The 14,802-nt window shown below is 50.0% G+C and overlaps 1 protein-coding gene across 1 annotated transcript in view; it reads right to left on the bottom strand.

Moving 5' to 3' along the window:
- Ice1 (interactor of little elongation complex ELL subunit 1) overlaps positions 1-14,802 on the bottom strand; it is a gene marked incomplete at its 5' end in the record, with an annotated part of 63,159 nt that overhangs the window by 17,268 nt on the left and 31,089 nt on the right. The window contains 3 exons of the mRNA XM_010606039.1: positions 1,042-5,793; positions 7,605-8,020; positions 10,688-10,774. Coding sequence (XP_010604341.1) covers positions 1,042-5,793; positions 7,605-8,020; positions 10,688-10,774 — 5,255 coding nt within the window. The remainder of the gene's footprint in view (positions 1-1,041; positions 5,794-7,604; positions 8,021-10,687; positions 10,775-14,802) is intronic.

The following is a 14,802-nucleotide window of genomic DNA, read 5'->3' as shown; positions in this document are numbered from 1 at the left end:
AATGTGACCTGCACGACCCGAGAAGGCGGACCACAGTGCTAACTGGTAACAACTTGCTTAGTAGGACTAAGCCAACACCCTTCTGGGGTAAAAATTCCCCATGTCTGTCCCCTTCCTGGGGCGGTGAGGCCACAGATGCCAGATGGGATCTGGAGAGACCTGGCTGCCCACTGTTACCCGCTCCACTCAGTGAGCAATGATTTCCCGAGTTGTGCCAAAGCAATCTTCGCATATTAGGCCTCGTCTGAGCTTATCTGTATTTTCATCTTCTGAATTCTTGTTTATTCCATCTACTGTTTAGATATTAAAATACCAGGTGAAATTTTTCTTCTATAGGAAGGGGTCATTAAATGATACTTTGATACTCATTCACTGAAAAAAACACCTTTTCAACTTGATTCTTTCCATGGTTCTGGTTGCAAATCGAATTGGAAAAGAACCGAATCAAATTCAATGGTTAGGGTCAATGTTGACTTTAAGGGGAAATTTGATTTAGTTCTGGTCCACTTCAGGGTGCAACCAGGATCATGGGGAGAACTGAGCTCATGAACCAAGGTCCTGCTATAATAAAAAACCAATCGCTTATACCACAAGGACTCCAAGGATGGGGAGACAATCACTACAGCATGAGCTGTGAGTACAGAAATCATCAGCCCAGGAACTACTGGGTATTTAGAAATGCGAAGCCTCACCTAAATGGAAAGTCCTAAGCAGGTGTGTGTGTAAACCTGCACAATCACCTTACTCCTTGTGTCTCATGATGGCACCCTACTGGGGCATCCTGCTGTGCACGCACTGCCACATGTGGTCAGACTTGTTTTCTGTAAAATTTTAACCCATTCAATGTGTACAAATTGTCAAGTTTTCGGTGACTTGTATCTCAAATTTTATAATGCTGGCTAGCAATGGGTATTCGTCTTGGTGCTTACATGGCTAAGTTTTACATGAAACTTCTGCTCAGGTTCATCTGCCCACTCTGCAGGCAGCAGAGAGCCCTGCCTTGAGGACATGCAGCTCTAACACTTAGAGCCAAACACATACCTTTTTTGTTGTGCTGAACTCATACACAACTTCTTTCTCCTGGTCTCTCATTACAGGCTTTCTGGAGATGTTTCCCACATACACGTGACTACGAATGACAGGCAACAGATCAAAAGAGGACTCTGCAATTTTCTTCAGTGCCTGAGCGATGGCTTTATCGTGTGACTCCACCGTTTCTTTTGGCTTTGGAGGTACCTGGGGCACTGGGCCGATGGCTGAGGCACAGCTGCCTTCCTGCTGTACAGGATTAGCTCCTGCCTGAGGGAGATTTCCCAGGAGGTCGGGTCTGGCAGCAGTCCCCAGGGTTTCTGGTTCTGGGGACTCACTGCCCAGGCGCAATCTCTTTGCGCTCCTCAGAGTCGACACTGACAATGTTCTCTTCCCACCTGAATCAGACTGAGTCCTCATATCTCTTGGCCTATCCTGGTGACTCTCACCACCAGAGCCACCCCCAGTTTTGACGAAAGCAGTTGAGGAGGAAGTGATGGCCTTGAATCCTATCAGTGCACTCACAGGCCCCGCTAAAGTCTTCCCGTCCACAGACGAACCTCGAGACAACTGGAGATTCCCTTTGAGGATGCTGAGGGTGCGGGCCCTGGCGGACAACTCTGGGTACATGGTGTCGAGGATTTTCACAGAGTTCTCCTGAGGGCCACCCACAACAGCAGTGTGGCCGGGTGCACAGGGCGGCAGCCTGCCTGGCACAGGAAGCGCGTGCTTTGGTGTGGCTGCACAAAACTGCAAAGGAGAGGACATGATCCTTCCCCCAGCCATTGCAGCACAGGGAGACGGAGAGGGCCCCGGCGGGGAGGCCAGCCCGGGGCCTTCGGGCCACGGAGACAACACAGGAGGTGCGGCAATCTCGCAGGAGGGGGAGATCAGGTCAGCAGGAGAGGCTGGGGAGCACGGACTGGGGATGGACATCAGAGGGGAGAGGGGCTGTGAGGTCCGTGGAGGGGTGGCTATCAGGGGGGCCAGCAGGGGTGGCAGAGGAGGCCCCACCTCCTGCCGGATCTTGCTCAGCGTGTCGAGAGGACAGTCTGTGGGAGTGGACGTGTCGGCTTTTGCCAGAACGGGTTGTGTCTGACCTCGGGGAGGTTTTGTGTTCCCTCTGTCCCCTGAACCCGCCCGAGGAACTTCACTCTGATGAGCTTCCCCTCTGCTTGGTGCTACAGTCTTCGCTGGTTTGTTGGGTTGATCTTTGTTGGAAATCTTTGATCGATTCTTATTTTTGCCAGACATCTCTAGTTTTGAGTTATAGTATGTGTGATCAGAGGTGACATTTGGAGTCTCGAATGTCTGATCGTATATTTGAGAACTAATCCAGATACTAGGCTTGACAGGTCTGTTCCGCAAACGGCTCTTATCGAAGTTGGTGCCCGGCCCGCTGCCTGAAACATCCTCCTGGGCACCTAGATTACTGCCACTTAGAGGCTCCTGCACTGCAGGGTCTGGGGACAGCTCCACAGAAGTCACTGAAACCAAAGCAGCCTCCAGCCCTCCCTGGCCCTGACCCTGAGTATCACACAGTGCAACCTGGTCCATGTCTGGAGAGACAGCGACGCCACTGATGTCCATCCAGCTGTCCCCCTGGTCAGTGACTAGACTCTGAGCCTCGGTGATCAGTATATTTATGGCTTCTGAGGTTGCTGTGGGAACCTGACACTGAAAGGCCCCTTCGTCCTCACAGTCGGAGCTGTGCTGGGTCCCGGCCTCTGTAGCAGGGTAACCACATGTGATGTCTGGCTCTGCGGGTTCTGATGGGCCCTGCCCGTGGGCAGCAGGCCTGGTGGCCTCGGGACTGTCCTCAGGTCTGCTCTCAGGGTGGTCCCCATCCCTTGCAGGGGAGCTGCCTCTCACATCTGGGGCAGCAGGTAGCAGGGTCAGCTCTGGGGAGTGGGGCATCACTTCCTGGGGGAATGGAACTTTGTCTTTCAAATCTTCCATTGTCAGGCTGTTATATATATTTAGGAGCAATAAATTACCAGCATCATTACCATTACAGTCCTCATGATTTGTTGCAAGCTCTTGTCCAATTCTGTTGAGAACCTCAGACTGTATTTCCAAGGAGCACTGAGCAAGGGGGCTGGGAGCTTTCACAGAACAGTTGTCCTCTTCAGCTTCAATCCACTCCCCAGGGGTCCTAAGCATCTCTTCTTCACGGGGCTGCTCACCACACTTCTCTCCTGATACTTCCCTCAGCTTTAACTCTCCATCCACTTCTTTACCTAAGGTTCCCTTGCTAGAACATTCTGAAACAGAGTCCCCTGAACTATAGTCCCTTAACTGACAACTCTCCAGAAACATGAGGACCCCGGATGCAGAAAGCCTGTCCATGTCAGGAGAAGGACTCAGGTTAAACTCCTGCAGTGCTGAGGTCAAATCGCCCAGCTCTAGGGAAGCTCCTGTCCCAGGTCCCGCAGCCTCACTGTCACCCAATGCCTTCCGGGTGCTGCCCACTGTACCCTGAGGTCCCTTACCCAGCCCCTCAGCCTCCAGCTCACTCTCGCTGCAGCTGAATGCACTCTCACTCCCTTCCACCTCGCTGTCCTTCTCCCCTGCCTCCCGAATCCCTGCACAACAGAAGGAGGCACCCGGGGGGCCACGCTGGGAGATGTCCCTTGTGTCAGCTTTGCTGCACAATGGTGAAGAAAAGGCCAGGCTGGTGGTAACAAAGTATTCCGGGAAAGCAGCACCAGGTGCTCCAGGCGCCACCCTGGAAGACTCGTGAGTCTTCTGTGATGTGCGGGGGGAATCGCTGGGAACAGCCCGGGCCTCAGTGATTGGAGTGCCAGGGCCTTGGCAGGGTGCCGGTTCCACAGGGCGGCCTCCCGCCACAGCTACCTTGGCAGGAAGCAGCTCAGTGCCCTCTGCCCTGCATGGGTCTGGACCCAAGCAGAGAGGTGACGGCCTGGGTGTCTGCACCTCATCCTGAGAGGCAGCATTCCTGGAATCAGCCTGGCTGCAGGTGACAGTGTCTTCAGAAGAAATAGATACTTTACCATCCACAGAACAATCCACATCTCCTGCTGGTAAAAAACCACTGGGAGGATCAAAATTTCCTGCTCTCCAAGAGGAAGACGCTTCTGGTGCAGTAGTTCTCTGAGTGGCCACTTCTCTAATGTTTCTGATTGTATCCGCTCCTCCCCTACTTCGCTCTGCCACAGGTGCTGTATCCTGGCTTCTGCTATCACAACTTCCCGTTGCTAAGCTCGGCTCGTTCCTGCTCGGTCTCAAGTGCTCCGAGTAAGCCCTCTGAGCCTTCTGGGGTCTTGCCTGCTTTGTGATGACTGACACTTGATTAGGCAGCAATGAAGCAGCAGCCCTGCATTCCACAGGACTGTTATTTTCTCCAGGGAAGTGCTGCATGGCTGCTGCCCCTTTGTTCTGTCCAGTGGGTGCCAGTTCAAACTGATGGTTCCTCTTCTGTTCATGTTCTGAGGTAGCTCTCGGACTCTCTCCACTACTTCTCCTTAATAAATCACTATGGTGCCATGAAGTGCTTTTCCCAAAATCAGAGCCACTCCTGATCAAGCCAGCCTGAGCACCTGCTGACAAAGCTAGATCTGACTTCTGTAGTGTGAGTTCTAGTCTCGGATCTTGGGTTTCACAACGTCCGTCTTTTGTCGCCTTCCTGAATACTGACAGCTGTGGAAAGGAGAATATTTTGGTAGAGCCTCTGACAATCTTTGTGTGTCCTAGCTCCCTGCCCTTCGGCTCATTCAACTCCGGCGCTCCCAGTTCAGGGCTCAAGGCTCGCAAGCCACTCTCTGGGGGGTTTTCTCGGATGGAGCGTTCTGGTGGCTCAGACTGCAGAAGTAGTGTGTTGAAAGTTTTAGTCTGTAATTTCTGTTCTGAATGGCACAGTTTAGGAGGGATTACGGTAGCTGGAACATCTGTGTCATTAACACACTCTAACTGTGAAGAGTGAGGATTACTGCAGACGGACATCGGTAACGAGGTAGAAAAGGAAGAAAAGCCAGCTGTAACATCAAGCCCTACCGGACCTATTGCACCACCTGCGTCGCTGCCGACTTCCTCTGGTTCAGGCGATTCTCCCGAAGTAGACCCCTGCATGTCTTCTGTGTCCTTTGCCATTTCTCCTGATGCTCTCAGAAAACGGCCAGATCCGGTTACACGGTCTGCCTCCAAAGCGCTTCCCTCGGTAAGCGTCCACTTGGTAAATTCTGATGTGTGCAACCCTTTCATTCTGGACGGAGACGATGCTCCTACAGACTCGCGGAATTCATCCAGCGGCCTCCTGTGAGGGGGAGACTTCCCTGTGGCTGCGTCCTTCCCTCCTGCTAGGCTGCTGGACGACCTCCCACCCCATGGACTCTGGCCGGGAGCATGATGAGGGCCCCCAGCTTGCAGGGATTCCGCGCTCTCCCTGACTGTCACTGGTCGTCCCACCTCATCTAAAACATTTCTCTCTCTATCACTCTCGAATCCAGATGACACCATCCAGGGTTTCTCCCGAGCTCCAGAGGATGGGGCTGAAGGCTCTCTCGATGCTGCTGTGAAAGTCACAAGTCCAGCAGCTGTCACTTTGTTCACTGCCAACTTATTTAGAGCTTGTGTAGCTTCTTGGAACCTAGGTTTTTCTTCCCACGCACTTGTTTTATTTCTTCTGGATAAGCCAAAATAATCTTGTGATTCAGGTACATCATCTTCAGAAACAGAGTCAGCAGAATTTCTATGCTGACCAGAGTCGTTGTCGCTGGAATCTGTATACCTTCCAAAGTAGGTTTCCTGAAAGGAAGACCAGTGCATCAATTAAAACCCCTGGAGAAAAGGGTGCACTTCTTGAAGGACCACTCACATCCCACCTAAGCAAAGGAGCCCTGGCTCTAGGATGGGACTGGACTATGCCAGCGCCTGGCATGATGCTGCCTTACGCTCTTCTCAAGAAACACCCCTGCTGAGACCCTGCCCCTCCCCACTGCACTCCTTTGAGAACTAAGGCCCTCTGCACAGGGCCAGGGCTGTCTGTCTGCCACATTTCCATGCATTCCTACTTCCAGCCTCCCCTCCTGGTCTCCTAGGCCCGGGGCCTGGGCTCCACAGCCCTCTTTCCTCTCTCCCCAGGGCATCACACTCCAGGAAGGCTCCAGGACAAGCCTCACCGTGACTCTGGGTGTCCTCACACCACAGCTGCCCCCCACAGAGGTCGCTCCCTCCCACCCTGTCCTCCAGAGCCCTAGGTCCCTTTCCACAGGCTGTCCCGTGACATCACTGCCCTATAAAGGGAGGAGACACAGGCCTGCTCCCCTCCTGAACTGGGACAACTGCTGTCTCATGGCTTTCCTCTCATTCTAACCCCACCTTTGCTCTCCTGCTCCTCCTCCATGTGTCCAGTTCCCCAGGAGCCTCAGTGGGGCCACACCCCACCCCTCTACCTTGCTCACACTCTTACCACATCCCACCAAAGAGCCACACAGTGAATTGCCATGCCCTAAATGTCTGTGCCCCACTAGCACCACACCTGCGAGTCTGCAGTGTGCACCAGGTGTGCTCACCTGGAGTTCCTCCCAGAATCTCACATGCTGCTCGTGTGACCTGGCAACATCTCTTGAGCCAGCCCCACTCGGCTAACCTCATGGCCTCACCCACATCCAGACGGGCTGAATCAGGAAGCGAACCACGGCCCTGCCTGTTTCCGACTCTACCCTGCGCCCTGCTCATCGGCAGCACAACTAACCTGGAATGCTCAGACTCAGACTTGGGTTCAACTAGTGTTCCCGTTGCCCGCACCCTTCCTGACCATCTGCACAGACTCCCCGAAGCCACATTCACCCTGAATCTCGTGTCACCATGTCCGGCTTCTCCACTCAAACTCCCTCGCCAAGCTGGCCTCTGCTCAGGCCAGGCTTCTGCCCCTGGCGCAGGCAATGCTCCCTGTGCTGCGGGCTCCACCCCAGCCAGGCAGCCAGTGGACCCTTCCCGGTCCCTGTTCCACACGGTAGCCCACAGTGCACCTCTGCACACCCATGCCTGGTCCAGCGTTTGGATATCACACTTGTGCACGCGCACCCTGAAGAGAACAGTACATCCAGCCACCCCCTAAACTGAATGATATGCAAGTCTGCTTTGCCAATACCAACTTCCTTAGAAACCACCAACAACACTCTGTAAGTGCACGACACCAAGAATCCACCAAGCGGAAGGGGGAAACCGGGCTGCACTTTGCCAAGAGGCATGTACCCCCCACAGGGACCTTCCCGCCCGTCAACTCCAGGCCCACAAATACACGGTTCATTCGTTCATTCTCTACTACTCGTCAGGCTCTAGTGACAGAAGTGAAAACTTTCAGACATCTTCATACAGGAAACTTATCATTTGGTTGGGATAAAGACAAATAAAAACGCAACCATAATACAAAGTAAACAGCTGATCCTACAATGATGATGCGAAGGGCATGGGTACGCCTGTCTCACACCTCTCGTCACCTCCGACGGAAGTGGCTAGGATGGAGTCCACCCGAGGCCACTGAAGCCCTCCGAGTATCGCAGACACACGAGGACAAGATGCCCACGCGGAATTCGGGTCTGAGAGCAACTCACGGGGTCGAGGACAGACGCTGAGGAATCCAGGCACGGCGAAGGCATACGCGGGGGGGACGGCACCGGAGACAGAAGAGGGGGGGGAAGTCTGAAGAAGTCCACTGCGGCCTGAAGGTCTCTGTCTAAACAGTGAGCAGGGCGGGCAAAGTCGGTCCGGTCCCAGTCATCAGGACTCGGCAGTGAACCCTCAGGACTCTGGTCCTCGTCAGAAACAACTCCGCTGGCGTGGTGCTTTGCTCCACTGGGCTGCTCTGGGTCCACACCTCTCCAGGCAGCACGGTCAGCCTGCATCTCCACGGACAGCTTCGTGAGGCATGTCTGCGCACGCGAGGGCCTGGGAGGGCTGCCTGGGGCTGGAGGGAGCGTGTCATCCTCCCCAGGTGCTCTGGGTCTGGGGTCTTCTTTGGCAGGTTTTCCTGGGGTGAAAGGGGGTATTCAATACTTACACTTTCAAGAAAACTTTAACAAAAAGGAGCCCTTCTGGAAATCACTGCAAGTAAGGAGAAAGAGTTTTAGAAGACACTGTTTCCTACGGCAGTGAGAAGAGGTAATGGGTGGGAGAGCCCCTCACCGGCAGGACACCGCTAGCAGCGTGCAGGAGGGCGACCCTTCCTTAACCAGCAGAAGGGCAAAAGCAATTCTGAGTACGACCGAGAGGGGCATGATTTTCTCTGAAAGGCAATCCGAGCCCAGCACCCATGACCACTCCTGTAACGATGCAGCAAGAGAAAAGCCTGACTGTTCAGTGAACACGCTGGATATACCGCAACACAGAAACTGAAGAACTAATTCTTCTAGGGTCTTGATCTTGATGAACTTCAGTTCAGAGTAAACACATGGGTCTTATGAAATCACTACATCGTATCTGGAAGCTGTGAAAGTATTTTACAGAGGATCCAGAGCTCCTTGGAGAAATGGAGTTCAGGGATGGGGAGGGAAGATACAAGTTGAGACTGAAACATCCCCAATGCCAGAAGGCCAAGGACGGAGAAGAGGATGAAATGTGTCTGAAGGGTGGGGCCACTCTAAAGAAGTGCCGGTGACCCAACTGGAACAACTCAACCCTAACGAGGGACAGCGGTGAGTGACGGTGCAGAGAATAAAGCAGTTACGCAAGTACACGGACCAATACCAGTGAATGCGAACACACCGAGACATACCGCACATGAAAGAGCAGAGTGGAGAAGGGACAGCTCGTCCTTACAGAAGAACTCTAATTAATGAGTTTTCAGACACAGTGAAATACAAAAACCATAACTGAGCAAATACCAAAGCAGTAACTACAGCAGGCCAGATCCATCTGGGGCTCCTAAGCTCAGTGGGTGACAGAGTGGCAACACGGACCCCGACCTAGCCAGCCTGCGGTGCTCTGAGCACAGGAAATGTCACCCTGTGGTATCCTTGCCACAAACTCAGGCTCAGGCCAACACAAGGAAACGTACCGAGAGCCACAGCGATAGGCTTTCTACAAACAAGACTCCCCCAAAGCGTCAAAGATGTAAGAGGTGAGTACGAGGTGAGAGACTGTCAGGGTGGAGAAGATGGAAAGATGACTCCAAAAAGCAACACAGGTTTCTGGTCAGGATCCAGGAAGGAAAGGGGCAATCAGTGGGAAGCTTGTGACATTCACAAGAGGTCTACCTTGAGTCAGCAGGACAGTACCAAATGTTCTAGTTTTGATCACTGGTAATGGGAAACGTTAAAATTAGGGAGATATGGGGAAGTGAATTCTCTGCTCTATTTTGTAACATTCCCTTATGAACGGTTAAAAATAAAAAAGGACTGTACTGTAGAGTAATGTGAGATTCCCAAGATGCCATGTTCTCCATTCTACCTGTGGAAGACATCAGCAACAGACAGCACTGAAAGTTTGTTCTGAGTAAAAGCATCAGGGTAGTAAGTGAAGGTCAGCTTTCTAGTATCTTTATAGGCCCAAAGGTGCTTCAGATGCAATCACTGACACAGAGGACAGAGGAGAACGCCCGCCCAAGCTCTCTGATGGGCCTCACACAGAGTGGCCCACACCACACAGCCCGAGTCAGCAGCTGCAGGCAGCACCTCGCTCCTATTGATACCGTCATCTGCCAAGAGAACCGAGAGAAATCTGTTTACAAGAACCCATCGGTGTCTCTCCGCAAGTCCAAATGCAGCCTCGGCGAGAATCAGCAACCCGCCATTCGGGGAAGCCTGTCTTCCCAAGCCCGGAGGAAGCTGGATAATTAGGTGTCCACGCGTTCCCACAGACTGCCGAGGTCACAGCCACAGCAGCCCGCTTGTCTACTTCATTTTTGAGGAACTGAGGATTAAGCCTGGGGCCTTCACACTGAGCTCTAGCCCCCCGCCTTATTTTCTTTCATTTTTCATTTTCAAGACAGGGTAATGCGGAGTCACTCGTTGCCCAGGCTGGGTTCAAACTTGGAATTCACCTGCCTCAGCCTCCCTTTTATTTATTTTAAATACGTACAGTAAAATTTGAAACGTTCTACAAATGCCAACGTAGTTGAATGTCCCCATAACATCTCACTGCAAGTGAAGATATCTGACCGAGGGAACTGGGAAAGTATATGAAGGATGAGTCAAATTTTTCATAGAAAAACTCAGGAAATGATTTTTGTTTTCCTACCAGGGATCGAACTGAGGATCTTACAGGCTCAGCGCCACTGAGCTACATCCCTAGCCCAGGAAATGATTTTTTTTTTGGGGGGGGTTGTGCCAGGGATCAAATTTAGGACCTTGTGAATGTGAGGCAGGCGGTGTCGCCACTGAGCTAAACCCCCGGCCCAAGAAATGATTTTTTAAAAAGTACACCCTTCAGTTTTCCACATATATTTGCCAGATATATCTCAGGTTTTTGTCTTTCTGGTTTCTTTAATGCACTGATAAAAGCTACTACTGGAAGAGTAAAAACTAAACATGCTTGCCAGGAGAAAAGTCACAATGACGGGAAAGCACTTCTGTACGATCAGAAGCACACACAGTTCATTGCTTCGGCTCAGCAGACTTCAGAAGGCTATGGCTGTGCACCTGCGGTAAACACGTCTACTCCCTCCTATGAAACGCCCTTCAGCGCGCGTCTCCCTCACCTGGGACATATCTGCTGCCTTCGCCCGGTAGCCTGTGTGCCGAGTTCACACACAGCCAGAGTTCCTTCAGCAGCAGCTTTACCTTCCCTGTTGGAGAGAATGCAGCACCGGGTCATATCACGTGGCCCCAACCGTGCAGTGCCCACACCCCCCATGACATCAGGATTTATCAGGGACTCAGAAAACTAGGCAGGGAAACATCCTCCTCCACTCACCCAAGTGCACAGCTCAGTTACTAGTGGAACGGTCTCCAATGCATTGGCTAAAATTGAAGACTCAACACAACCTTTACAATTTTGGGTACAGGCAAATGAGGGGAATCCAACAAAGAACAAATCTGCTTGATGTTAAGGGTTTTTGTCACCTTTATCTACATAGGGGAAAAGTGATTTCAGCCCATACATTCTCCCCAAGGAGTGCTGAGGTGAGGACAGAAGACACAGTTACAGGGAACAGAACAAAGGACAGGGGTCGTGTGTGTTATGTGAGAACAGCAGAGCAGCACCCCTCAGCTCGATGAGACTATCAGAAAAGTTCGCAGCTGCCATGCTGTAACTGACCTAGGGGAGATGGGGTACAGACAAAATGATAAGCAGAGACAGGGACAGAACACACACATGAGCAGACAGAGAAGCACATGCTTTCCTAAGGACAGTGAACTTGCTACGAGTTTTAGAAATTTCTAAAGGGGTCTAGATCCTTGTAATAGTTGACTACTACTATCAGGCTGAAAGGCCAAGGGAAGCTGCAACCAAGAATGTCCTAGTGAAATTCAAGATAATATCATACTATTAGGGTTTTAAAGCCGTTTTAATCTGTTAAGTATACAAATTCCAAAAACACCTTCTAAAGCAAAAACATGAAAATATAAGTATGTATAGCTTGTGATGAAATGTACATACAAAATAACCCACACTAAATAAAATTCAACTAAAAGTAGCTTTAAGGATTGGGCAATTTCAAGCCACCTCAAATTCCTATTATAGTTTTCTTTAACCTTAAGCATTTATTAAAATTGGTATTTAATCCAGTTCAAGAGAGGATGAAAGGACCAACATTTTACACCAAAATACTTTCAGAAACTCAATCACAGATTTTAAAACAAGGCAGTCCTATTCACGATGGCAAACTGTGTCACTCCAAAACTGAAGTCCACAGCAAGGGGGCCGGAACAAACGTGGAGGATAGTTATAATGAACAATTCTGAACAGCCAGGCATTGGCAGCTTCTCCTGAACCCGAGTGGCCTGTTTAACATTGTGACTTTTGTTTCCAAAATGTTGTGATCCAGTAGCTTATCTACAGTGTGATTTAACCTACCCAAAAGCCTGCTTCCAAATACTGTAATCCCCTTTGCTTAAATGACCTGACCGGGATCCCTGCTTATTACGTATACCCAAAGCAGCAAACAAGGAACCTTAAAAAAAAAGAAAAGAAGTTACTTTTCCATTTTTAATGGAGCCTAATAACCAGAGCTATGCCTATTCTAACTGAGCACTCGTTACTTCTGATCTGATCCCCAAAAAAAGCGATCCATCCCCAACAAAGCAGAGGAAAACAAGTGTGGCTTCATTACTTAGCTGTAAAGGCAAAACTTCATTAGAGTGAACACACCTCTTTAATCTTTTAGAATGTTTCACTATCAAAACGTAAGGCACTTAAGAGTATTTCTGGACTTTTCCGTCCTGTTGCTTTGTCAGTTCCTGCAGAAATAACATACTTCCTACATGCTAGTATTGACAGTTATGCTGTTAGGGCATGATGTTTGCTCAGTTCTTCCCTCTTTAAAAATTTCATTATCCCAAACATTAATTCTTCTTCATAAACTTTCACTGCCTATGTGTTCTTTTCCACAGGAAAGCTTTCTAGGCTTTGTGGCAAGACTACGACACCCAGTTTATAAACACGTGTGGGAAGAGCCGCACCTGCGTGCTGAGTTTTCCCATCCAGGAATGCACTCCTTTGTGCGCTGAGGTCTTGAAGGCAGTGCAGTGCAGGAATGTTCCCGTTTCCTCTTGGAGCCCTGCAGACTGCTCTGGGGCTCTCCCTGACACCTGACACCTCAAGCCACTGAGAACACGCCGCCCTTCGTCCACCCCGCTTCCCACAGGGCACTAAAGGCACGCCGTGGCTGTCCCTTCATCACCGCAGCTCTATCCAGCTCCAATCCCTTCCGTTTCCTGGTGCCTCTTCCGGACTCCTGCACAGCCCTATCACGAACAGCTCTGACTCCTGCTTCTCCTGCTTTTAATAGAGACGACGCCCATTTCTCTGTTCATTCTGCTGCACTGGTCAGGGTCTTCAGTGTGTAAAGAACTAAAGCAAAGTAACAGGAAGAATCCATGCCTTGTTTCTGATAGTAAGACTACACTTCTAATGCTTTCTTTTTCTCAAACTCAAACTCTTTCTTCACCAAATTACTATTTTTTTAATTAGAAATAGGTGAACTGAGGTGAACACGGCATATTTGAACCTGTGGTAATATTCCCGAGTAAATTCTTAAGTCATAATTTGTATTCCAAATGAGGACTGGACCCCCTTCCAATGTTATGTAGTATTTTCTAGTTCTGTTATCAAGTAGCAAAGAGTTCCAGGAGTCTTCAGAGTATGTGTTCATGTCGCTCACATTTTACTGCAAAGTGATGCTCGCCTAAGAGAAAGGAATGAAGCACTCCATATTTTTTAAGTTCTAAAACATTAAGTTAAAAATAAAGACCAGTTTTTCACGGAAGTCTTTCGCAGTTGCTACTGTCATTTTTGTTTGTTTCTGAGACAGGGTCTCACTGTGTAGCTCCAGCTGGCTTGAATTCACCATGTGTTGCAGGCTGGCTATCCGTCTGCCTCAGCCTCCCTAGTGCTAGGCTTACAAGTGTGCGCTCCCACACCCAGCTGTCACTGAAGCCTTAGGGAGCTCAATCGCTTGACCATAAACATCCTGGATCGATTATGGTATCAGAATCATTTCTAAAAATCTCTCCAAGTCTATTTTCTGTTCAAGTTTGCAGCAAATATTCAGTGTCCATTTCAGCATGCTTTCATAGCAAATGGTCCACCTCACCTGCTTTTCACGTTTCATCGTGAAACTGGGAACCGGGTTTCCTCCCTCTCGGCCACCCTTGCCGGAGTTGTGGTCTCGCCAACACTAAGGCGATCTGTCCATCAATGCCCGCATCCACTGCTCTGCTTCCCTGGTCCGTTCACTTATGGGAGCGCAGGTGGCAAGTTTTCCTGATATCTAAAATCACAGACCTTTACATGTATGTCATCCAACTTCCCTAAGTTATTTTAAAGGTATGTGGTTTGCAGAGTCACCTATAAATCATCAATCTTGAAAGTGAGTTTGATTCCATCTCTTGTCCACTTTCCCCGGCTATTTCTGAAAAGTACACTGAAGTCTCTCATGATGAAGAAAGATCTGGTCACCGTGCTAGAATCTGCGAGGTTTTCGTTTGCTTGACACTCACGTTCTTGGGCGCAGCGCAACGGCATCTCCTCTGTAAACTGCACTTTCAATTCAGTGCACTGGTTTCTAAGTGGAAAGTTCCTTTTTGCCTGACACTACTCTCCGTTAGCGTTCCTGAGTGTCTTTACTCGTCACGGCGTTCGCCAGTTCTACTTCATGTGGTTTGCAGAATGTGTCCTATCAGCCCGTCAGGGATGAAGGTTGTGATGAGTCACACTTAGCGCTCGAGAGGTCCTTTTCGATGGGAGTTAAAACATATTTCATCTGTTTCTTCCCAGGGAAATTCCTTCCTGTTCTTTTTGTTGTTGTTGTATTTTGCTTTTGTTTTTTTAGACAGGGTCTCACTATGTAGTTGAGACTGATCTCGAACTCACTATGTAGCCCAGGCTGGTCTCACACTCACAGCGATCCTCCTGCCTCAGCCTCCCCAGTGCTGGGATTATAGGTGTGTGCCACCACGCCCGGTGCTTCCTGTTATTCTTGATCCTTCCCTCTGAGAAGTTCTAAGAGATGAACACAGAGAGCTGACTTCATCCTTCAAATTCTAGTATCTTTGCTCATACCTTGTGTGTGTGTGTGTGTGTGTGTGTGTGTGTGTGTGTGTGTGTGTATATATATATGTAAAATATATGTAATATATATGTACATATATA

Source organism: Fukomys damarensis, unplaced genomic scaffold, assembly GCF_012274545.1.
Source record: "Fukomys damarensis isolate Sample0158 unplaced genomic scaffold, DMR_v1.0_HiC HiC_scaffold_1, whole genome shotgun sequence".
NCBI lineage: Eukaryota > Metazoa > Chordata > Mammalia > Rodentia > Bathyergidae > Fukomys > Fukomys damarensis.
This window is presented reverse-complemented; position numbering and strand designations above follow the sequence as displayed.